General features: G+C 42.3%; 1 protein-coding gene across 1 annotated transcript in view; it reads left to right on the forward strand.

Moving 5' to 3' along the window:
* Positions 1-26,304, forward strand: part of LOC124797881 — a 134,804-nt gene that overhangs the window by 107,770 nt on the left and 730 nt on the right. The window contains exon 6 of the mRNA XM_047260978.1: positions 2,734-2,868. Within this exon, the coding sequence (XP_047116934.1) occupies positions 2,734-2,868 (135 nt within the window). The remainder of the gene's footprint in view (positions 1-2,733; positions 2,869-26,304) is intronic.

Genomic DNA, 26,304 nt, shown 5'->3' on the forward strand with positions numbered 1-26,304 from the left:
TGTCCCCCACCCCTACCCTACTATCCCTCCCCGTCACTGCCCCAGCCTCCTCCTTACCCCCACCCAGTTGCCAGTCCCATCGTGCAGTGGTGCTGCTGCTCCCAGTGTGACTTCAGTTGCCAGACACTGTAGTCGTGTACGTATGAGTTGCATTGATGAAGGTCACACTGGCCGAAAGCTTATTTGTGACAGTCTTTTTGTTGTGCCTATCTGCGACTCAGCTTCTCCACTATATGGTGAAATAAGCAATAGTAATACTCATTTAGGAGAGCAGCAGTAACCTCTACTTACAGGTCCATCTACACCCCCTTTTTTTAAAGAACGAGGCACAAAATACATATTTGCACTCACTAGTTTTGAGATATTTTAGATTTTTACAGAGATAAACAAAAATGAAAAAGTGCACTGTTGCAGGGAAATTCCAGAATAGAAAAGAAGGCAAGCATTCACCTATAGCTCATAGATGTTTGAAATACAGACACATGTGTCAGGACAGAGACATAAAAATTACGGAAATTTCTGGATGTAACAATTCATAAAATAAGGGAAAGGCACCACTCACCTGTAGCAGACTGATGTGTGGCACTTACACACATGTAACAGAGAGCAGTATTCACTAGCTTTCAACCTTTTACTCATATTTCTATCAAATCTACACATATTCCACTTACACACATCCACACAAGCACACAGACACACTATTTTGGTTGTCTGTGCATGTGAATGTATGTACTTCTTGTAGAAAATGAGCAAGAGCTCGACAGCTAGTGAACATTGTTATCTGTTATGAAGTTTATGCGCCAGACATCGGTCCACCATAAGTGAGTGGTTGCCTTTCCCTTATTTAATCTATTGTTCCAGCACAGAGTCTTCATTAACTTTTGAGCAACCATTCTTTCTCCAGATTTTCTTGGCATGATTGATTGATATTGTGCTTCCAGTGTTGTTTCCATTTTGTGCACAGTATCTTGATCACTGACCCAGCCATCTTCACCAGGTGGTGCCTGATTGGTAGCAAGTACACATAATAACAAAACTGGCAGTGCCTGAAGAGCATGGATGCATCAGTTGCCAAAATGTTGTGCATAAAATGAAAACAACAACTTGGCAGAACACTCAGGAGCACAATATTATTCTTTCTCAAGTTTAATACCAATTTAATCAACTAAATACTAAGGTGCCAACAGAAGATAAAGACTGCTGTGTGATACAACTGGGGAAGTAGCTGCTTTTTTCAAAGGAGTGGCTTTTCTTTGACTAATATAAGCAGTATCATGGCATTTAATTGTTAATATAATGCACAGATTAAGTTTATAAGAGTTTCTTCTCTTTTGCTAGTACATGCCTTGACTTATTCTACATTTCTGAAGGTATTTCTCTCTCTCTCTCTCTCTCTCTCACCACTTACTCACACTCTTTGCAAATGAAGTTACATGCTGTCACACACTTTGTAAATGAAGTTATGTCTATTGCTCAGGCATGTAGAAAAAACACAGGTCTTTTTGCCCACTTTTGCTGCCTATTGCCACAGTGGATGCTTTTCTGTGGTATTCCAGCAAGGATTGATCAGGAAGCATGTTCCAAAAACTTAACTAATGGAAGATCAAAGGTAGTACCACTGATCCCTGTTTACCTAACAACCAGTCACAGGAGGCCTATTACAGAGAGCCCTCACCCCCCCCCCCCTCTCTCTCTCTCTCTCTCTCTCTCTCTCTCTCTCTCTCTCTCTCTCTCTCTCTCTCTCTCTCTCTCTCTCTCTCTCACACACACACACACACACACACACACAAAATGCAAAAGAAATCAAAATAGATTCAACACAAGAAAATATTTTGTTTATCATAAAAGTATAACACAGAACTTTTTTAAGTCTCTGATTTCTTCTCCATTAAGTTATCATTATTAATGTGATTTGAGGAAGTATGTAATTACTTGTTTTCGAGATTCTCATTTGATTATACCCTTATATTCAAGAGAAATTGCATTTGGAAAGAAAGTTGCCTGAAAATGTATATTCCTGCCCTTCTTGTTATGTAATAAAATTTTTGTACATTAAGTGTCTGAACTTAAGTAATTTATGTTTACATACTTAAATGTTCATCATCTGTCAGCTGACTGGTCCTGCAGTTACGTGTCAATTTTAGCAAAATGGGGATAACGTATGATTGTTTGTTACTCCATAGTAATCCCCATTGTTAAGCAGTAGTTACTTATTTATTGTCTTTCTGTCTGTAGGTACAGTGTAATTTGTCACAAAAGCTAAAAGCTGAGCCTCTATTCATCATATCCTCCTTTTTTGAAAGCTTTTTTTCTCAAGTAATGGTGGAAAAGTATGGTGACCTAACTGTGTCTGTTTTCATTGTGTTTTTTACAGCAGTTTTCATAACATCCAATGCCAGGTAAGTCAGGATCAAAACAGTAATAGATATAGCCTGTGAAGATGGTAGTTCATTTTGTGCCATTGCTATTGTACATGTGGAAGCCGGAAATATATTGCTGTTGGCAACAGCAGCATTGGAGGCTTATGAAGATGAAATAATAAAAACAGCAACAGTTTTATAGGAAAATGTTATTTATCATTGATGGTATCTTTACAAATCTGTTGTTATTGTTCTTTAACAAAAATGTTGCTTTCAGATAGCTGTTATTCCTACAGTCTATATAGAATAAGCCTACTCGTTTTTATAACTGGACTGTGGTCATTAATACATATCTATGTCTTCATTGTTACAGAATGGATTTTTCTACGTGAGTGTGAGTGTGCTGTATCTAATTAGCTCATCATTAATTATTCATCTAATCCATGTATACCACGAGTCATACTCTTGGGTTCCAAAATGGACTCGAGAACAGCTTCTCATAGCAGGGGTAAGACTTGCTGAACTTCACTTATATTTGTATTGTATTGTTTATTTATTGGTCCTGTGAATCATACATTGTGAAGTGATACACAGTGATATAGGACAAGTAAAATAATTGCAATAAATTTTGAACAGAAACTGTTGTATGGTTTACAGTATACAGCAATATAAGCCTAATATACACAAAAAACAGACCACAAATAAATTTTACACGCAAACACACACACACACACACACACACACACACACACACACACACACACAGAGTTCTCACTTTTGGCCTTGATTATACATATACACACATATATAGAACAATCCACGTATACATTGAATACACTAATAAATTTGTACATACACATTTCTTATTTTGGCCTTAATTGTATAAACTATTTAAATTTTTCACATATTTACATAGTAGATAACAATTCATCAACACTAAAGTAGCAATTCTCTAACAAGTAGTAATCACTGCAGTTTTGAATTTTTGCTTTCAGGTAGTTCAGGTAGTTTGTTGTACAGTTTTTTCTGTGCTTGCAGGAGTCCTTCTTGTTTTAGCACTGTTATGTGCAAACTGCGCATGTAAATTTTGTGTTGTAAAAATGAATATTTTGGTATTTTAGAGAAATCTTGCAGCTGTGATCTACAATTTTCCTCATAAACGTGATATATATGTGATTGTTTCTAACAATGGAAAATTTGGGATGGAATTAAGAATATTATGAAAAGGATAGTTGCTACTCACTATACAGCGGAGATGCTGAGTCACAGAGTCACAGAAAGGCGCAACAATGTTTGTCAGTAATAGACAACATATATATAAAAACAAAGATGATGTAATTTACCAAACAAAAGCGTTGGTATGTCGATAGACACACAAACAAACACACACAAAATTCTAGCTTTCGCAACCAATGGTTGCTTCATCAGGAAAGAGGGAAGGAGAGGGAAAGAAGAAAGGATGTGGGTTTTAAGGGAGAGGGTAAGGAGTCATTCCAATCCCGGCAGCAGAAAGACTTATCTTAGGGGGAAAAAAGGACAGATATACACTCGCGCACACACACACACATATCCATCCGCACATATACAGACACAAGCAGACATTTCCCCCTAGGGTAAGTCTTCCTGCTCCCGGGATTGGAATGACTCCTTACCCTCTCCCTTAAAACCTATATCCTTTCGTCTTTCCCTCTCCTTCCCTCTTTCCTGATGAAGCAACCATGGGTTGCAAAAGCTGGAATTTTGTGTGTGTGTGTGTGTTTGTGTTTGTTAGTGTCTCTATCAGCATACCAACGCTTTCGTTTGGTAAGTTACATTATCTTTGTTTTTAGATATATTTTTCCCTCGTGGAATGTTCCCTCTATTATATATCCATGTTTCCTTCTATAGAGGGAAACATTCTACGTTGGAAAAATATATCTAAAAACAAAGATGATGTAACTTACCAAACAAAAGTGTTGGTATGTTGATAGAGACACAAACAAACACAAACACACACACAAAATTCAAACACCAACCTATCAGAACTCCGGAGATGGGAACTTGCCCTTCAATATATCCTCTCTTCCTGTTACCCACCAGGCCTCAACCTCCGCTAATTTCAAGTTGCCGCCGCTCATACCTCACCTGTTATTCAAAAGTAAGTCTTTCCGCTCCAGGGATTGGAATGACTCCTTACCCTCTCCATTAAAACCCACATCCTTTCATCTTTCCCTCTCCTTCCCTCTTTCCTGATGAAGCAACTGTTGGTTGCAAAAGCTTGAATTTTGTGTGTGTGTTTGTGTCTCTATCAACATACCAATGCTTTCGTTGGGTAAGAACAAAGATGATGTGACTTACCAAACAAAAGCACTGGCAGGTTGATAGACACACAAATAAACACAAACATACACACAAAATTCAAGCTTTCGCAACCCACGGTTGCTTCATCAGGAAAGAGAGAAGGAGAGGGTAAGATGAAAGGATGTGGGTTTTAAGGGAGAGGGTAAGGAGTCATTCCAATCCCGGGAGCGGAAAGACTTACCTTAGGGGGAAAAGAGGACAGGTATACACTCGCACACACACCCACATCCATCCGCAAATACACAGATGGATATGTGTGTGTGTGTGTGTGTGTGTGTGTGTGTGTGTGTGTGTGTGTGTGGGCGCGCGCGCGCGCGTGCGCGCCGCTCTGGCTGTTCAGTTGTATGGTTGATGGTTGCAGTTAGAGGCTGTTTATTCTGAACCGTGTATAGATGCCCAGTGATTTTTTTTTTTTTTTGTGTGTTTATTATTAAGTTATTCATTGTGAACCATTCTGATGTATGTGAAGTGCTCGTTTTTGTTTCATTTTGGAGCTCTTCTAGCTCTTTTGTTTGATAAGAATATTTGAATTATCAGCATATTTAATGTACATATAGTTTAGGGTGAGTCGTTCCAAGTCATTTATAAACAGTAACAACAAACTAGTCCCAGTATGGAACCCTGTGGCACACCATATTTAACACAATCTTTTTCTGAATGATAGAATATTAAAATTTTGCTTTCTTTGTACAAGACTTCAACTATTTGTTGTCTGTTTTGTAGATATGACTTTCTCCACTCATACACTGAGCCTCTGACACTAATATCATCTTACTTTCTAAGCAACAGATCATAGTTAATGATGTCAAATGCTTTTGAAAGATCTACGAATATTGCTGCTATGTGTTCTTTGTTATATAATGTATTCAAAGCTTCATTTAGGAAATCAATAATAGCTGTCTTGGTTGATTTACCTGTTTGGACACCATGCTGTGTGGTCGAGGAAAGTGCCTTTTCTTTTCTTTTTTTAATGAAATCTATGAGTCTTTTGTAAAAGATTTTCAATTATTTTTGAAAAACAGATAGTAGACAGACTGGCCTATAATTTGTTACATCTGTTTTTTCACCTTTTTTCATACAATGGCTTCATCTTAGCTATCTTTCTGGGAAGATTCCATCAGAAAGTGAGCTATTCCATGTGTCAACCATGGGCCTAACTACTAAGGGTGTACATTTTTTAATCATATGGTCATGTATGTTGTCAATACCAATGGAAGATTTTGATTTTTGCTCCTCTATTGTTTTTAGCATTTCTCTTTCGTTTGTTGGGTTGTTACAATGGATAGTTTTAATTTGGTCCGTAGTGACAGCATATTGAAAGTTTTGCTTCACCAGATTCTCAGCTGCTTCAGTGAATTATGAGTTCAAATTATTTGCTGTCTGCTGGGGATCAGATATTACAGATGAATTTTCTTTCAGTTTGATGTTATGGTGTTTTCTCTGTTTCACTCCTGTTTTATGTCTTACAATGTCCCATGTGGCTTTCATTTTATTTGGTTCATTTTCTATGAAGGAACTATTTGCCATTCTTTTTGCTTCTTTTATGACTTTAGTTAAAATCTTTTTTTAGTTCTTAAAATAGGAATCAAATCCTGTGAATATTGGTAGTGAACTTTCATTTGGGCCAGGAGCAGAGTTGACCTCTCCATGACAAACATGTTTCTTAGCATAATGTGTTTAATTTCAGTGGCTCATTAGTACTGTTTAAAAGAAAACAGGGCTCATTTTTTTAACTTTTTACTTTCATTCTCTGTAGTTAGTGACTTTAGCCATGGGCTTTGTGCCACTTGCAGCATCACAGTTACATAACTTATCTTGTTATAGCAGTCTCAGTGTAGTCTTCGGTCAGTTTGTGACTGGTTGTGTTGTATTATACAGTTGCACACAGTCAAAGATGGATAAGGATTGTGCTTGTAATGTACATATGCAAAAAGAATTGGCAGCTGTCCAGAAATAGCCATAAGCTGCATTGCTCCTCAATTGCAACAGTGTTGGGCACCTCCAGTGTCTCTTGCATTACCTGTACCATGATACAGTTGCCTCTACGCAGAAGGCAAATATGGTGGACTGGCAACATCAGAATTTTCTTATGTCTTATCAGAAGATTTGTGGTATTACCCATTATTGAGGGTATATATGGGCCAGTGAAAAATACACCGTCTGTTAGGACTGTGGTCTATTTTCTACAATGTTTGGACAAACATGAGGGGTCACTATGTAGGTTATTGGGGGGCTCCAGTTTTATTTATTTATTTTATTTAGACATTGTGACATCTTGTGCACATATAGAGCAAGCCAATATACAGTTCAGAGTCAAATACAAAATTGTTAAGGCTTTCGTGGCCACTTGTTGACAAACTGCCTATTTGCTCCTGTCCCGGGTTCTTCGGCCTACGTCCATCTGATAATTTTACTGATGTTTCACAAGTACAAGTGGCATTGTCAAAGCTTCACCGTCCATTGCTGATGGTGAACTGGAACCGAGCTCATGGCCACAGACTATATGTACCTGGTGTGCCAATGTCTGAGGGCTTCTCCGTGGTCATTTCTGATGCAGTTCTCCTCTTGCTACCTGTGATGGTCGTTTGCTGCAGTACGGGAAGCCAGGATCCATTTACCTTAAGGCTTTCCTCTTTCTTGTTGAAGCTGTTCCTTACATTCCATCCTGGATTTTCCATTGTTTGATTCATGCCATGTGTTTGTGAGAGACATAATGTCTCTGAAGGAAGAGTACCTGTGGGGGAAGGAGCAGCAACCTGCAGGACGCAGACATCATGCCAAAAACAGAAATGGCCTAGGAGGCAGGTGCCCAGCCCCACATATAATCCATTCCTCCCCACATAGATGGTGCACCCATCGTAAGTGGGGACCCTGCTAGGAAGGAGGCAGGCAGTGCATGGGTGGCTGTAAAGAGGCTTGCAATGGAACTCTGTGAAGGCAACACCAGAAGTGCCAGAACAAGCCATCAGTTGACAGCCAGTGGCAGCCGGGGATGGTGGCTGGACCAGAGCAGAGTAGGGTGAGGACCTGTAGAATGCAAAATGTGTCTGTTGGTGAGTTCACAGTGGAATGAGAAAAGCAGGACACCAGAATGGTGCTGGTGGTGATAGGGCCAGCTGTGACCAGGCTTGTAATAAGAGTCGCTGCATTGAGGTGTACAGTGCTACTCTTGGTAGTGATGGGGCCAGCCACAGTGGAGTCAGGAGGGCCGGCCACAACAGAGTCCATAGTGAAAGAGCAGGTGGCAGCTGGTCTGTTGGATTTGGTGGAGGAAGATGTAGAATGGGAAACGAGTAAAGGAGCATGAGAGAAGTGAGAGAAACTGACTGAAGGGAGGCCAGGGGCACTGGGATGGGTGTCGCCATTATGTATGCATAGAGTACGACAACTAGGCAGTGCAGAAAGGTGGAGAAAATGGAAGGTGTGAGGAGCAGGCAGAGGAGACTGACTGCAGGCACATTTGGGCATGGCAGGACCGGACTGTGCATGTAAGAACTCTTGGGAGCACGGAGGCCCATGGGAAGTGCAGACGTAAAGGACACCGAGGGAGAGGGAAGTGGGAAGCAGAAAACAAATGCAGAATGAAGGAGAATTTGACGTTGAAAGACGTCAGGTGCCACTTCCGTGAGGGAGGCCAGCCATGGCTGCATCCCCCTGGCAGAGTCACAGGAGGATGCAGCATCAGGCTTGCAGCCAGTGAGGGCAGCAGTTGGCAAGCTGACCCTCATGGACCAGTGTCAGGTGGCTTGGCATCACTAGAGCAGGTTGTGCTGGAATTGATAACAGGTGTACTGGTGGCATTGAAGCTGGAGGGGTGGAGGTGGTGCCAGCACCAGCTAGAGAGTTTTACGCATCAGCATCAGAAGGGCAGGCAGTTGGTGAGCTGGCAGCAGATAGGCCAGGAACGCTGGAACCAGTGACAGGCTTCAGAACCCGGGACGGCTGCATCTGTGGTGCGGGAACTGGTGGAGACTATGGTGCTGGAACCTGGAACAAGGGAGCCAGAGGTGACTGAGAATGTGGCAGGTCTGGAAAACGAAAACTGAGAGGATCCACCTGGCAGTTTAGAGCAGATAGGGGAAAAGCCCCAGTAGAGAAAGGATGCACAGAAGCATGAGGTCCATTGTGGGCAGCTTAAAGAGCAACAAGCTGGGAAGAGAGGTCAGCCCAGGATTAAACAATAGAATATGGTGATAGGTTGAATGCTAGAGCAGAAGAGCACATTTGTGAGAATCCTCAGCAGTGACAAAGGTCACAGAAGACTGTTCCAGTCAGTCAAGGGAGGCGGACCTCAGCTGCATGCTGTCACCAAAAACTGGAGCATCAGGTGCTGTTGAATCAAAGGTGGGAAGGGGAAACAACTGAACAGGTGAGATGCTGCTGCAGGTGGACAGTGATGAGCCATGGTATCAACTTCTTTGATGGGGCCATGGCTGGACAGGCAGGTCTTGGCATGAAGAGCGTGGCATTGTGCTACCTGGCCTCAATGTTCTGCTGTGTGGGCTGGAACATGAATGATGGTGCTGAGACAACCAAGAGAAACTGTGGCATGATGGCAACAGTCTGAAGAATGGACAAAAGGGAGGTGACCCCGAGAAGCACCAATTTGGCACCGTGGAAAATAATGCAAAACTGATAATCCTCATAACCACTTTTAAGTTAGTAGATTGGACAATAATCTGTACTCCATGTAGATGGTTGGTATTTCCACAGATAATCTAACAATGAACATTTACTGTAGCCTCACAAAAGAAAAGTAAGGTTTCACATATATGATAGTAACAGAAATGATTATCTTTGATCTTGTATGAATGTAGCAAAACCAAAAATCTGTTGTGACCTAGGTCATGATGTCATGACTTAGGTTGTTACATAATCATTACTGCACAAGTACACAATTGCACTAGGTCCCAGGGAGGGTTTTCATGGCTTCCTGGCAGCATAGCAGAGTAATGTGGCATGGTGCAGAGTCAGCTGAAGCTCCAACACGTAGGATGCCATAGATGACTGGTGTGAGTGGCTTGTAGGAGAACTGTCACTGCAACTAGTTACTCAAGCTTGCACTGTGGCTTAAGTATACCACAGGGGAGAAATATCCATGAACACTTGATGCCATGTGACCCGTGGGTGCACGACAGCAATGCTGCCATTTTTGCTGTGCTCGCTACCTTTGGACGATGTTAGTGGTGGCTGCTAGCACTGAACCTGTAAACAGAATGTTTACTGTCAGTACCAAATCCAAACACTTGATGTATTGGTGTGGTGTGTTAGTGACTCTTAAGGTGGGTGCCTGTGGAAGAAGGAACAGCAACCCGCATGGCACAGACATCGTGCCTGAAACAGGAGTGGCCGAGGATGCAGATTTCTTGGCCTCCATTATCAGGTGCAGAATATTAGGATCACTTTGAGTAGGTCAAGTGTGAACCATATACAAGAAATGGCTACTTGGGTGGCAGAGTATGTGTGGTGCACACATGGGAGCTGTTTTGGTCAGAGAAACCTCTCCCTAGGCCGGATGAGAGATAATGTACCGTATTCAGAGACAGGAGTAGACTGGCCATATTAAGTAAAGAGGACAACATTTGTGGCTAATATGTGAACAGTGTACAGTAAAACATGCTCAAATTAGCATGTGTATAATTTGGAACTCTGCACAAACCTTACAAGCATTTCAGTTCTGACGCATTCAGTGCACTTTTATATGCTGATTTTTTTGTACAAAGCAGAACGTGCCTAATGCAAAAATGGATAGCAAATCTTAGAACATTCTTAATAATTCATTGCTTAATGTGAAAAAGAGCCTATATAGTACTACTGTATTACAGTTCATTAGTTATTCATGACTCTACAAGGGTGTTACTTTCAACACCTCTGTTAAGCAGTGCAAAACCAAGAAAAGAGGTCCAGCACAGTGCAGTGTTGCTGGTGTGGACTTAAAACTATGCTGCTCTGTGCAACGACGAATAAGTTATGCTCAGTGTCGGTACAGTACATCAAAGGAAATGGTTCATTCGTCAGCACTCTATTTGTCGGCTTTCTTGTTTTCCTCATTATTGACACTCGCCAGTGCACACAGGAACATTGTTGCACATCTACCAGCACTCTGCTGCAATGTGCACAGTGAAAGAGGCAGGTATTGTTCCATTAAACAATGGTTTTACCTGGCAAGGTCATTATTTTCTGCCAGTTTCAGTTGACTAGTAGCACTTTAAGAGATACAGTAACATGATGTCGAACAAACAGTATGTTTCAAATGTGGTAAAACACAAATTTATGAGACTTTAAGAAACAAGGATAAGATTTGGGATGAACAGATGAAAGGGAACGGCCAGATGGAAAGAAAAGCAAAGAAGACCGGAAATGAAGAAATTAGTGAAACAGTGTTGGAATGGTTCGTAAGAGCACGGGCAAAAAGCTTACCTTTATCTGGACCCATGTTCCAGAGTGAGGATCTGAAAGTTGCTAAAGAGCTTGGAATTACTGAGTTTAAGGCATCCACAGGATGGCTGGACAGTTTCAGAGTTAGGCACAACATCATGTGGAATGAAGTGTGTGGGGAAGCTAAGGATGTGCAGGAAAGTGTAGCAACAGAATGGAAGACAATAGTGTCCAACATAATTGTGAATTATGGCCCAAAAGATGTGTTCAGTGCCGATGAAACAGGACTCTTTTATCATGTGCCGCCTTCAGAATCACTAGCAGTTCGAGGTGAATAGTGCACCGGTGGAAAAATTTCCAAGGAAAGACTCTCTGTACTGCTGTGTGGACACATGTTAGGTGAAATGGAGAAGCCACTGGTGATTGAAAAGGCAGCAAAACTGCATTGTTTCAACAACATAGATGTCAGTAAGCTTCCAGTCACATGGTGAATCAATAAAAAGGCATGGGAGGAGATTGGTCTTATGGAAGAATGACTGGGCTCTTTCAATGCCAGAATGAAAAAAGGAAATTGCCAAATTCTCCTTTCCCTAGGCAATGCAACCTGCCATCCAAAAGTAACATTATCAAACGTGAAATTGGCTTTGTTCCCTCCATGTTCAACCAGCCTCACACAACCCATGGACCAAGGGTTATTTCCACATTCAAATGTCATTATAGGCAGTTACTGATGCAATCTCTCATTCTTAATGTTGAAGAAGCCAAAGGTGCATTTGCTCTTGCAAGGTCAGTTACTGTCCTGGATGCAGTAAATTGGATTGGCTTGGCAGTGAAGGAAATAAAACCCAAAGCTGTCACCAAGTTCTTCAGCAAAGTGCAAAGTGGGGTTTGGGAATCAAGAACAAGACACTTATGCAGCTATCGAAGTTTCAGAAGATGCAGCTGCAGTTGCTGAATTAATGAAAATGCAAAACATTTCATGCAGTGCAGATGATTACGTTCAAAGTGATGACTTTTTGTCAACTCACTCCACTTTCACTTCAGCAACAGCTTTAACAGAAATCCGCAACACAGAGTATGATGGAGAAGAAACAAAGGAAGAAGAAGAGGGCAAAAGTAATACGCCTGAATAACCCATTGCATGCATAAATGATGTTATGCAATTTGCAGCACATACAAATCCTCCCAACTTGTTGGAACTATTGTATGGTGCAAAAAATTGCCTAGAAAAAAATTTTGAAAAGAAAGTTAAAACAAGTTTCCCTCCTTGATATGTAGTGAAAAAAGTGAAATATAAAGGAAATAAACATGGGAATAATATGTATGTACATACAATAATAAACAAATTTGAAGTTCGAGGAAAAATATAGAAATATGTTATTTACCAATTAGTGTAATAGTTCAGTGTTCTGTTGTCCAATATACAATAAATGAATATCTACTGTGCTGTAGTGAAGGTACATAAATTCAGTATATGCATAATTAAAATTTTTTACTGTATTTTTGTGCATGATACATGACAAATTTTACATAGCCCAGTGAGTTTTGTGTAATTCAGAAACTTGTCCAATTTGGAAAATTATTTTAGTCCCAGGTAATTCTGTTTTGATCAAGTTTTACTGTATTAGTTAACTGCAGGAACATCCATGGTGATTGCATCCCAAAATTAATCTCAGTTGTAAATGGCAATAACACTCACATGGCCTTAGGAATCGACAGCTTGCTGAAACCAGACATAAATAGCAGTGTAATCTTCGATTCCTATTGAAATATATATCTGAAGGAAAGGATTGACACAAATGATGGTACCACATTTATTGCCTCAAGAAGCTTGTTAATATTTTGTAAGGATATTACAGATTGTAAAAGCAACATAATCTGGCCAGAGATAAGTATCAAAAGTAGGTCTGACTTTGTAAGTGGATGATGCCCTTATAGACTGCCTAGCCTGTAGCTGGAATGGCAAAAGAGTGCTTCAGAGAAAACATGAATATTTCATACGAATTTCCTGATTGTGGCACAGTAACAGAAGGAGACCCAATTGGTCTGCTAAAGACTGGGAGACATGCCAGAATACTCAAAATGTCTTATATGAAAATTCCTTGAGCCTTTATTAGATAAATGACTTCCAAGGATAGCACCTATGATCTACCAGTGACAAACAGATGTAATCTTTCCAGTTCAAGTAACATAAAGGAGAGCAGCATCAGTGACCATAGGCCTATTATGGTTTCATTTGTTATAGGTGTTAAGAAATGAAGGAAAATATTACATCTTAGCAGATGCTAAGAAAATGATTGCAGATTGCCTACACAGTCAACATGAAACAGATATCTCTGGGGCTGTAAATGTAACGTATCAGTAGGTAAAACCCAAATCTATGAAAGACTCACTGTCGTATGATATCCATGTCAGAAAATTTCTGCAAAAGCGAAGAGAACTTTATGAAAAATTTAAATAAGGCCAGAGCATTGTTAAAAAACAAATGTTGAGTGAAGCCAATATAACAGTAAGGATCACAGCGAGAGAAAAGTTAGGTGAATTCTAAGAAAAAATTCTGCATAGTGAACTGATGAAAAATCCGAGAAGTTTGTATCCTATGTAAATTCACAAAACTTATGAAAGTCATATATGCAGTCAATCAATGATTGCATTGCTACTGAAAAGGACAATGACACAGAGGGGCTTGAACTTCTGGATTCTGTTTTGCAAAATTGTTTCACTGTGGAAGATCATACTATAGTCCCTCTTATCATTCATTTAATAGATACTGAAATGCCAGATTTGAGAAAATAATTTCATTATAGAAAATCAACTACAATTGATGGGATACCTATATGATTTCCTACCAAATAGATGAAGGAACTTGCTCTCCTCCTAGCAGCAATTTATTGTTACCAAAGCAATAAAGAATTCTAGTTTATTGGAGAAAGACACCAGTCATGAACCAACTGTGGATAAACAGATAAAAAATATACTATTATTTGTTTGTGCAGTTGATACTCAATCACTGAAAACAGTTACAGCCATAAAATGTAGAGGTGTATGTGCACATGGTGACTTAAACTGTAACAATCACATAAAACTAGCTGCAGAAAAGGAAAATACAAGACTGAAAGTAATTGAAAGCCTCCTGAGGAAATATGTTTCACATAATAAAATAATAATCTAATAATAATAGAACATTGTAATGTGGTAATGGGGGAAGGCATTTAAGACAGTGTTATGGGGGAATAATGAAAGGTAGGCCAAAGTTTAAGAACACATTTTAAAAGAATCAATGTGCATATAAGTGGAATATTAAAGTAATGAGGAATGAAATCAAACAATGGAAAATCCACGATGGAATGTAACAGCACTGTGAAAAGGAAAGTTGCTTCTCACCATAACTGAGATGCTGAGCCCAGGTAGGCGCAATGAAAAGACTGTCACTAATATAGCTTTTGGCCAATAAGGCCTTCATCAAAATTAGACAACAAACACATGAGTGTGCGTGTGTGTGTCTGGTGAGCAAGGTGAATGATGCTCTCCGCAGTTGACACAGATGGGAGGCGGGGCACATGAAGTATTGGGATGCGGTGGGCATCCGCAATCTCGACATGTGAGGCTGTAAGTACAGTGGGAAGACATATGGCCAAACTTCCAGCATTTAAAGCACTGCATTGGGAGAGGGATGTAGGGCCTGACATCACATCGGTAGACCGTCAACTTGACCTTCTCAGGCAATGTATCACCCTCAAAGGCCAAGATGAAGGCACCGGTGGCAACCTGATTATCCCTCGGGCCCCAATGGATGTGCTGGACAGAATGAACACCTCACCATTCTAAATTGGTGCACAGCTTGTCATCAGACTGTGAAAGAAGGTCCCTGTGGAAGATAATATCCTGGACCATATTTAAGCTCTTATGGGGTGTGATTGTAACAGAAACATCCTCCAACTTGTCACAAGTGAATAATGCCCATGACTGAGCAGAGGATGCTGTTTTTATCAAAACTGGCCCAGAGCACATTTTGGACAAGCCCTCCACCTCCCCAAACTTGTGCTCTAAATGCTCTACAAAGAACTGATGCTTCATCGTCATGAAAGACTCCCCATCTGCTCTCATACATACTAAATATTAGGGCAAGTAAGTTCCGCTGCCAGCCTCAGCCACTTGTTCCTCCCATAGTGTGGCCAGGGAGGGGAATGATTTGGGGTCATACTTCTGTGTGTTAACCTGAGTCCTGGAATGCTTGGATACTGCTGGTGGTTGGCCACCAGCAAGAGATGATGTACCATGCTTCATTGCGGGTCATCAATCCTGATGCCCCCCACTCCAACCAAGGGCCCTTCCCACAGGTGCCACCAAGCCTCAGTAAGCGCCATCTGGCAGGATGGCCATTGCCAGGAGTCCAGATGCCCCAGGGTGACGGGAATCTCCTAGTGGGAAGGATGACACCTACCAGTGGCTGAAGTGCTCGGAAGCAGCTGGTTGTAGGGCTTCATGATCCTCCTCAGACCTGGAGACTGAATCCGTGAAGCCCTCCAAGCCAAGAAAACCAAAGTAGTAGTGGGAGAAGTCAAAAAATAAGACTCCGAAGACCAAGGGAATTGCGGTGGCTTGGCACCCCCACCACCACTACCTACCACCTCTGCATCTGAGCATGAGGTGGAGATTCTGGCGTCCACTGAGGACCTAGATCTTGCCTCTGCCTCAGACGCGATGGTTCTAGATTCAGGCTCTCCTTTGGTGGTGGTAGATGAGCCAGTGGTGTAATCTGCCTCCTTGGTCCCTTCACACCTTTTTCTGCTATGGACGATATTCTTCAGTGGAATTGCAGCGGTTTTTTCCACCACCTTGCTGAGCTCCGTCATCTTCTCAGCCTTCCCCCTTTCCTCTGCATTGCTCTCCAGGAAATTTGATTTCCAACAATGTGTACCGCCCCCCCCCCCTCACCCCCTCCATGGCTATTGGGGTTATAAGAATCGGGCAGCTTATGAGAGGGTATCTGGTGGAGTCTGCATCTACATATTAACTCTCTTTACAGCGAGTGTGTACCTCTTAAAACACCTTTAGAGGCTGTTGCTGTTAGGGTGTGGGTGTCTCAGGCTGTTATTGTCTGCAGTTTCTATCTTCTACCAGATGGTGATGTCTAACAGCATGTATTGGCTGTGCTGGTAGCCCAACTGCTGCCACCTTTTCTGTTACTGGACGACTTTAACTCCCATAACCCTCTGTGGGGTGGATTGGTGGCAACAGGCTGTGGCACTGTCGTTGAGCAAGTTTTGGCACAGCTCGACCTTTCTCTCTTACATAATGGTGCCTCCACACATTTCAGTGTGGCGCATGGCATGTACTCAGCCATCGACTTTTCGGACTGCAGCCATGGCCTTCTACGATCTGTCCACTGGCAAGTGCATGGTGATTTGTGTGGTAGTGGCCACTTTTTGATCTTTCTGTCACTGCCACAGCGTCGCTCTTCTAGGCGCCTCGCCAGATGGGCTTTGAATAAAGCTGTTCGCCTCCATTGCCACTATTGAGCCTCTTTCTCACGACGCCATTGATGAGGTGGTTCACTTGATCACCACTGGCATTGTTTCTGCAGTGGAATCTGCCTTTCACTGTTCTTCTGGGTCCCCTTGGTGAAGGGCTGTGCCTTGGTAGTCCCCTGAGATCGCTGAGGCGATTAGAGATCGCAGGCGGGCCCTCCAATGTCATAAGCGGCTCCCATCACTGGAACATCTCATTGCCTTTAAGCGGATCTGCTTCCAAGCCCACAGCATTATTCGCCAACGGAAGCAGGAGTGCTGGGAATGGTATGTCTCCACCATTGGCATCCGTACCTTTCCATCGCAGGTTTGGGCTAAGATTAGGTGGCTATATGTATGTCAGACCCCCTTCAGTGTACCTGTGCTTTTCCTGAATGGAACAGTCTGTACTGTCTCCAACACAATTCCAGAACTCTTAGGAGAGCATTATGCTCAGAGTTCTGCTTCTATCCATTACCCGCTGGCCTTCTGCTTCCAGAAAGAGTGATTGGAAAGTAGGAGCCCTTCATTCCATACACACCATCCCAAATCGTACAATGTTCCATTCAGTGTGTAGGAATTCCAAAGTACCCTAGCTGCTTGCCCTGAGATGGCTCCTGGGCTGGATTGCTTCCACTACCAGATGCTAAAACATCTCTCAGTTATCTACCTGTAATGCCTCCTAGACCTTTTCAACAGTATCTGGGCAGAGGGTGAGTTCTCATCACAATGGTGGGAAAGCCTCATCATCCCAGTGTTGAAACCTGGCAAGAGCCCCCTGGACACCTACCACCCCATTAGCCTCACCAACATTATGTGCAAGTTGCTCGAACGCATGGTGAGCCAGAGGTTGACTTGGCTACTTGAGTCTCAGGGCCTTCTTGCCCATTTCAGGGTGGGTTCCATAAGGGCCACTCTGCCACTAATAATCTGGTCTGCCTGCAGTCTGCTATCTGTATGGCATTTGCCCACCGTCAGCACCTGGTTGCCGTCTTTTTTGACATGCAGAAGGTGTACGATACAACATGGCGACATCACATCCTCACCACACTTCATGAGTGGGCTCTTATGGGCTCGCTCCCAATTTTTATTCAAAATTTTCTGTCACTTCATTCCTTCCGCATGCAAGTTGGTTCCTCCCAGAGTTCCTCCCGTGTCCACAAGAATGGGGTCCTGCAGGGTCCTGCCTTGAGTATCTGCCTCTATCTAGTTGCTATCAATGGGCTTGCTGCAGCTGTGGGAATGTCCGTGTCAGCTTCTTTATATGCTGATGGTTTTTACCTGTACTACAGCTCCACTGGCATTGCAGGTGCTGAACGGCAGATGCAGGGCACTTTCCACAAGGCACAGTCTCGGGCCGTGACATACAGTTTCCAGTTTTAGGCTGCCAAGACTTGTGTTATGCATTTCTGCCGACATCACACTGTTCACCCTGAGCCATAGCTTTATCTTGATGATGAATTTCTTGCTGTGGTGGAGATGCATCGGTTTTTGGGATTGCTTTTTGATACCCGGTTGACTTGGCTCCCTCATAGTTGGCAGCTTAAACAAACATGCTGGCAGCATCTTAACACTCTTCATTGCTTGAGTCACACCAGCTGGGGTGCCGATCGGTCTATCCTTCTCTCCCTGTATCAGATGTTGATTCAGTCCCATCTCCATTATTGGAGCCTGGCTTACGGTTCAGCATTGCTTTCCGCATTGTGGTTGCTTGACCCCATACTTCACTGTGGGATCCGACTTGCAACTGGAGCTTTCTGCATGAGCCTGTAAATGGCCTACTTGTGGAGGCTGGTGTCCCTCCATTGCAGATCTGGTGCCAGTGACTGCTGGCCACTTATGCTGCACATGTTTGTAGCTTGCCTGAGCATCTGAATTACTGTCTTCTGTTCCCCAACTCGGTCATCCATCTTCCAGAACGGCGGCATCGGTCAGGGTGTACGATCGCGGTTTGTGTCCGGGCTCTTCTCTCTGGGCTTCAGCTTTTCCTTCTTCCACCTCTTTTCTGGGAACCATCTACATCTACCCCAATGGTGTGTGCCCCATCCGTGCCTTCAGCTGGATTTGGCCCAAGGCCAAAAAGACTCAGTCCCTCCTGAGGCCCTCCACCGATGCTTTCTTTCCATCCTTGCTGCGTTTCCCAGCTCTGCTGTAGTCTATACCGACAGTTTGATAGTTGCTGGTTGAGTTGGATATGCTTTTACTCTTGGGGAACAATCTGAACAATGCTCATTGCTGGATGGCTGTAGTGTTTGCACTGCAGAGCTCATCGCCATCTCTCACACTCTAGGTATATCTGCTCCTGCTCAGGTGAGTCCTTCATTATCTGTAGTGACTCCCTGAGCGGTTTATGAGCTATCGACCAGTGTTTTCCATGCTCTCATCTGCTGATGGCTATTCTAGGAGTCCCTCCATACTGGATGAGGATGAACAGTCCAATGAAGTTTTATGAGCTCCTTTTAGGTGCACAAACTTGTGTGAGATCTTCCATTGTCATGGAGAAGGAGACATTCATTTGAATTTCTGTGGTGATGAACATATTGAAGTCATTTCTTCAATTTCCTGGGGGTAGTGCAATACACTTCACAGTTTATCATTACACCATGAGGGAGGGCATCAAATGGAATAACCCCTTCAGAGTCTCAGGAGGCCGTTGTCATGACTTTACCAGCTGTGGTGTGGCACCACTTTGCAGACTTCCATTTTGTTTCCTGTTCGAAGTGATGAATCCACGTGCCATTGCCATTGACAATGTTTGACAAAAATTTTCATGATAAGACTGGTAATGTGCAAGTAATTCCACACAGATGGTCCTTCATTGCTCTTAATTGTCTTCTGTTATGTGGCAAGGAACCCAGCAGGCACTCGCCTTTGAGTACCCCAACTGGTGGACGGATGTGTCAGCACTACCAACAGAGATGTCCAGTTGTGCAGCAAGGGGGTTGATAGTGATTGGCCAGTCACCTCAGATGAGAGTGTCCACATGTTCCAACATTGTAGGAGTCACAGCTGTGTGCAGCTGGCTGGCGTGTGGAAGATCAGACAGGTTTCCGTGTGACCTTGTTGCAATGATGAGACAGCACATCCAGGGACTCACCATTCTTTTGTTAGCTGCCAGATCTTCACAGACATTCTGCAACCACATATGAACATCTGTGATGCTCTGGTTTTCCACCAGATAAAACTCAATGACATGTCTCTGACTGGAATGCATCTCTGTTACAGATGCCATCTTGAAGGCTACGTATAGCGCTGCCACCTGTCGGGACTTCATGAACCTATAGGGCTGAAGCACGAATATTCCACAATATCCCACAGCAAATTCTGCATTATTTCAACTGAAATTGGCCTAGAAAAATATGTGTTGCAATACTTATTGAATGCCCTTCATACCTTCTCTTGAAACTGAAAGATTGTTGGGGCAGTCTGGATTGGGATGTAAAAAGAAACTGCTTGACTTCCTTTGTTCTCCCTATACCTGTCTCTGGATCTCTGATTTGGTGACTCACCCAATACATGTGTTCTGTCAAATTAGAATACACGCTGAAAATTTTAAAAAGTGTGGAATAATAGCCACACTACTGCATCGCATTCCATTTTATCCATTTCAGTGAAACACATGCAGCACAGCTATCTTAAAAAGCCATATAAAAATCCTCTAGGCATTGGCTAAGCTGTTTTTCCACAGTATCTTTTCCTGCAGCAGTGCTATTCCAACAAAGTATGCAGGAGTACTTCTGTGGAGATTGGAAGGTAGGAGATAAATACTGGCAGAAATGAAACTGTAAGGGAAAGATCATGAGTCATGCCTTTAGAAGGCAGGGTTCCATGTACAAGTCCCAGCCCAGCACACAGTTTTGATTTGCCAGTATGTTTCAGGAACAAAAATGCAAAAATGTAGCTGAGTTTTTGCACAATCCATTTGAGAACTATGACACACACACACACACACACACACACACACACACACACAGGTTGGCTGGACTGGACTGAGGGTTGTGTCGGGTGGAGTGCATGAGAGGAGAAAGGAGATGGGGGGAGAAAGGGGTGGAGGGAAGGATGGTTGCGTACTGTTTAAGAGTGGAAGCAAGGGAATGGTACAGGAGTGTGGTGCTGTTGAGTTCATTATGGCACAGATAGAATGTCGATGCGGCATTGACACCTTCCATATTGTTACTATGAGTCTTGTCAGGAATTAACCATATTGTGTGCTGCTGTTTTGTTAACATTGTAAAAATACTGACTCATTCCATATCCTTGAAACTCCATTGCTATTAGGATCAATGGAACTCACAATAAAATAAAATATGTCTGCTTGACTGCTCTGCAGTGCCTGGCAGAGGGTTCATTGAACCACCTTCAGACTATTTCTCAACTGTCCCACTCCCAAACAGCATACAGAAAAATGAACAGTTAAATCTTTCTGTGCAATCTCTGATTTCTCTTGTTTTATTACGATGATCATTTCTCCATTTCTCCTTTGCTTTTGGAGGAGAAAGTTGATGATTAAGATTTCTTGAAAAGAGCTCACTGCAATTAAAACTCCTTTGCTTTAATGATACCCACCCCGTCTTGCATATGATATCCCTGGCACTCTCTACCCTATTTTGCAATAATACAAAGCATGTTACTCTTCTTTGAACTTTTTCAATGCCCTCTGTTAATCCTATCTGGCAACAACCCCACACCACATATCAGTACTTCTGAAGAGGCCAGTTAAGCATAATCTCCTTAGCACATCTGTTGCATCTTCTAAGTGTTCTGCGAATAAAACACAGCCTTTGGTTCACCTTCCCAACATATGCTCTGTGATCATTCCAGTTTAAGTTGTTCATAATGGTAATCCCTAGGTATTTAGGTGAACTGACAGCCTTTAGATTTGTGCAATTTATGATATAATTGAAATTAAATGAATTCCTTCTAGTACTCATGTGGGTAACCTCACACTTTTCATAATTTAGAGTCAACTGTCACTTTTCACCCCACAAAGCTATCTTGTCCAAATCATTTTGTGATTGGTTTTCATCTTCTGATAACTTTACTAATGCCAGATATCACTTCTGTTTTACTTGATGCCTTTCCATCAATTACTATGGACTGTGACCTTTCTGACAGGAAATCATGAAACCAATTGCACAACTGAGATGATACTCCATAGCCATGCAGTTTGATTATGAGGAATGGTGTCAAAAATATCCTGTAAATCTAGAAAGATGGAATCAATTTGATACGCCCTGCCAATAGCACTCATTACTTCATATAGTAGAGGGGTAGTTTTCAAGTGTTTTACAAGAATGATACTTTTCTGAACCTGTGCCGACTGTGTGTCAATAGATCATTTTGTTTGAAGTAATTCTTAATGTGTGGACATAGTATATGTCCCAAAATTCTTCTGCAAATTGATGTCAGTAATAAGGGTCTGTAATTCACTGGAATACTCCTATTTCCTCTCCTGAGTATTGGTGTCATCTGTGCAACTCTCCAGTCCTTAGGTACAGATATTTTGTTGAGTGAGTGGTTGTATATGATTGCCAAGTATGAAGCTATTAATCACCATATGATAAAGTGGAGTAGTCAATTGGGAGAGACAGCTGGAGCATAGGAAGACGGTGACACTCGAGAAGAACATGTAAGAATAGATTGTTGGAATGAAGTGGTCAACATAGAACCATAGTTAGAGATGGGCCTGGACATGGGTGTCTGCAGAAATTCACCCAGGCGGCAGGAGAGGGACTCCAAAATTGGAATTTTTATATAAATTAATTGGTCAGTTTTGAGATGTGTCATGCCACAAGCCACATATTCTAAATGAGCTAAATGAGAGGTTTAGCAAAATCAGGGAAATCACTTCTAAAAGTGTCTGAGAATTATATGGTGTTTAAAAGCTCTCTACTCCAGATCATTGGGGGGGGGGGGGGGCAACATAGAGAATATAAAAGCCTTTTATGTTGGCATGATTATCAACCAGCTGCCTACCAGGATGAAGGCCACCCTCAAACTGTTGTCAAGAACGAAGTTGACCACACAGTGGCACAACATGCAGCTACACAAAACATGCTCAGTTTCAGTGGCTGCTTCACAACTTGAGCCATCTGGATCCTTCCCTCAACTACCAGCTTCTGTGAACTATGCAGTTGGGTATTATTCCTACAACGCATCCCTGGCTTCTGTAATCATCCTGGCCTCATTTTCAGGTAACCACTGACCCTGCACCCTCCAACCAACAGTTTCACCTTCTTCTGTCCTGTCACCACCCCCTAATTCATGTCCCCATGTCACTTTCAGTATGGGCTATTTCCCACCAGCTGCTACAATTGTGCCAACTTACCTCCCTCCCGCATTCCTATCCAGCAAACTGGCCACCTTCCTCCATGCTCCATGTCCTAGTCCCTCTCCCTGCCATATGCCTCCCTCTTCCTCCACCCTTCCCACTCTGCACTACCCCACCACAACCAGTTCACCTGCTGCAAAAGAGCATTACCAGTGTTAAGAATACTGGTCTGCAATTTTACAGATCTTTTATTTTACCCATTTTATTTATGGGAGCCACCTGCATTTTTTTTTTTTTAGTTTCTTGTTACTTTGCACTGGGTGAGAGATTCAAGGCAAATGCAAACTAAGTAAGTAGCCAATGCCAAAGAGTAAAATACGGCAAATTATTTGTTTTAAACTCTTTCAGTTGCTTTCCAACACCAAGGTTGGCTGTTTCTGTGTCCTCCTTACGGGAGTTTGTCAGTGGTCAAACAATGGTATATGTATGAACCTCGTGTGTGAATGATTTTTAAATGTAGAATTTAAAACATCCCTTTGCTGTATTCTGTTGTTGCATGAGACTGGTTGATGAGACATTTGACTAGAGGCCTTCAACCCACTTAGTGGTTTTATGTAGGACCAGAATTTTAATGGGTTATTGGCAAGATTGTTGGCTAACATATGATGATGAAGTTGTTGTACACTTCATGGTTGAATCTTTTTATGTATGTTCAAATTTCTACTAATTTTTGTCTGTTAGTATCTCTGCATTTTTAACAAAAAGTGCAATACTCTCTATATCTCAGAATTTTTTGAATTTTGTTATTAAACCACCATGGTTCTTTTTCATCTTTAATCCACTTGCTTGACACATTCTTCTCCAGTGCATGATTTAGAATCAGTTTAAACTTTGCCCATAAATCTTCTACATCTGTCATATTGCAACTAAATTTTGGCCATTCACAGTCTAAGTAGGATGCTAACAATTCAGTAGCTGCTCGTTCCAGAACAAAAACTCTCCCAACCTTCTCAATTGATTATTAACTGTCATTATGATTGTCACTATGGTGACTTCATTATCACTAATCCCTGTCTCTATACTAAAATCATCAGTGAGGTCAGATCTTTTTGTAGCTACAAGACTTAAAATATTTTCATTGTCTGTGGGGTGGTTGAACTAGCTTCTCAGGACAGTCTTCAGAGAATATTTTTAGAAGCACTTCACAAGACTGACTGTCCATACCACTTGCAGTGAACCCATAGACATCCCAATCTAACCTCAGTAAGTTAAAGTTGCCTCCAACTAATACTGATGATTGGAGTACTTCTGTACTATTGAGCCAGACTTTCTTTGAATGATTCTACAACTGGTACATAGGAGTTGCATGGCCAGTAAAAACATCTAGGTCAGTTACTTATGTTCAGATAACTTCACAATCAGATTCAATTTCGACCTTGATAGACATAATATTTTTGTCAGTTGTAATGACCACTGCCCCTCCTATGATGTCTGACCTTGTTTCATTAAATATTTTGTAGCTTTCTACTTAAGGTTTTATACAGCTCTCATTTCTGAGTATAATTTGAGTGTGACAGCTTTCTTCCATGGTGATAAATTCAGGGGATTTGCTACAAATGGTTTACCAATTACTATTAAAATTATGACATTTGAATTGTCTTTACTTTGTACATAATCTGTTTTTGCTCTTTGCATATCAACTGGTTAATGTTCATTAGAGGACCCCAGGCCATCACCTAGCATTAAAAAAAAGTGTATTCCACAAGTACTCTGCTACCATAGTATCTGCTTCTTCTGCATAGTGCACCCCTAACTAAGGGGAATCCTACAATTCTCCAACACATAATGCTGGTCCATAAATCTGCAGCTAAGACCATCATAGAATCAGTGAAGCCTCTGGCTGAGACCTTCCACTCTATTCGAAAAGGACTGTGACCAATTCTGGGTACAATAATGCAAATTGTAAGCTCTGGTTGCACCATGCGAGCAGGGCGATCAGTCTTTACCACTCTGTCAACTGCCTGTACAAACTGAGTATGGCCTCAAAATTGAAGCAACAGAGATGATTGGTGCCAACATGTGCTGCAACTTTCAGATGACTGCACACTGCACCCTTGATAGCCACAGGCAGGGCCTGCTCCATATCTTGGATAAGGTCCCCCTGTTCCCCACCAACCCCTTCCAACAGACATACTGAGCACACTTGTGACTTACTCCCAGCTCTGGGAACATGCTGTTTCCTGATGGAGCTCCATAATGTGCCTAACTTTGTAGCCCTGATTACTAGTGAATCCCTCCCCAAGTGTGCCTCTAGTGCATGGGTTATAACCTGCCAATCACCCTGACCCTGAGATGGGCATGGTTTACTGAGAGGGGAAGGGGTGGGGTGAGAGAGAGAGAGAGAGAGAGAGAGAGAGAGAGAGAGAGAGAGAGAGAGAGAGAGAGAGAGAGAGAGAGAGGGGGGGGCAGGAGGGTGGGAAGGGAAGGGAGGGAGGAGAAAAGGAGGAGAATGAAGACAAAAAGCAAAAGCAATAAAAAAAGTTGTGGGACATAATAAATAGAAAGTATAATAAATGAAAAGGAGAGGTGGGAATGTGTTAATACAGGTTAAGTCAAGGAGGGTGTCAGGATGCAAGAATGTGCTGGAGGGCAGGCACCCATCTCCAGAGTTCAGCAAAATGAGTATCAGGTGGGAAGATGCAAACAGCCTTTGGGGTGTGCAGTAGCAGGCACTCAGGTCCCTTGAGTCATGCTTTGGAGCATGTTGAGCAACTGGGTACAGGGTGTCCCCAAGATAGACAGTTCTTCTCAGCCAGTTCAGTGGTGGTCATTTCTACTTAAAATGCTTTGCACTAGAAGCACGTTAGTTGATAAATAATGTGTATAGTTTTGCAAATTGCTCTGCCTTTGCTCCCCCGCCCCCTCTTTCTCTCTCTTCCTCCCCCCCCCCCCCCCCCCCTTCTCCCCTGGCCTCAGTTCTTCAGTGTGCTATTCGTATCTCTTCCTCTTAATTCAGTTTTACTTTTCCTCTGTTCTCATCACTTGTCTCTGACAGCCCCCTCCCTTCCCCTGCTCTTTTATCTTTGTCTTTCTTCATCCTCATAACAGGTTTGATTTTCCTTGTAAGCATAATTGCAATGTAATATGGTACAGGCCTAGAATAAATTATATGTATAACTATAATTTGCTAACTCCAAGTTATTAGATATACTGCTGACAGTCACACATAAAAGTACATTTACTATCTTAGCTTTTGTGACTAATAGTTTCTTCATCAAGGGGAAGAGAGGGTTAAGTTGGGGAAGTTCAATAGGGAAGGGATCACTCAGACCCAGGATGAGAGAGACCCATCTATTGTGATGATACAGGGAGGCTCCAGCAGCTAGATCCTTACTTTTGGACCTTCCGCAACCTATCTATTTCTTTTCCCTGAGGTATAAACTAT

Source organism: Schistocerca piceifrons, chromosome 5 (assembly GCF_021461385.2).
Source record: "Schistocerca piceifrons isolate TAMUIC-IGC-003096 chromosome 5, iqSchPice1.1, whole genome shotgun sequence".
In the NCBI taxonomy this organism is placed as follows: domain Eukaryota; kingdom Metazoa; phylum Arthropoda; class Insecta; order Orthoptera; family Acrididae; genus Schistocerca; species Schistocerca piceifrons.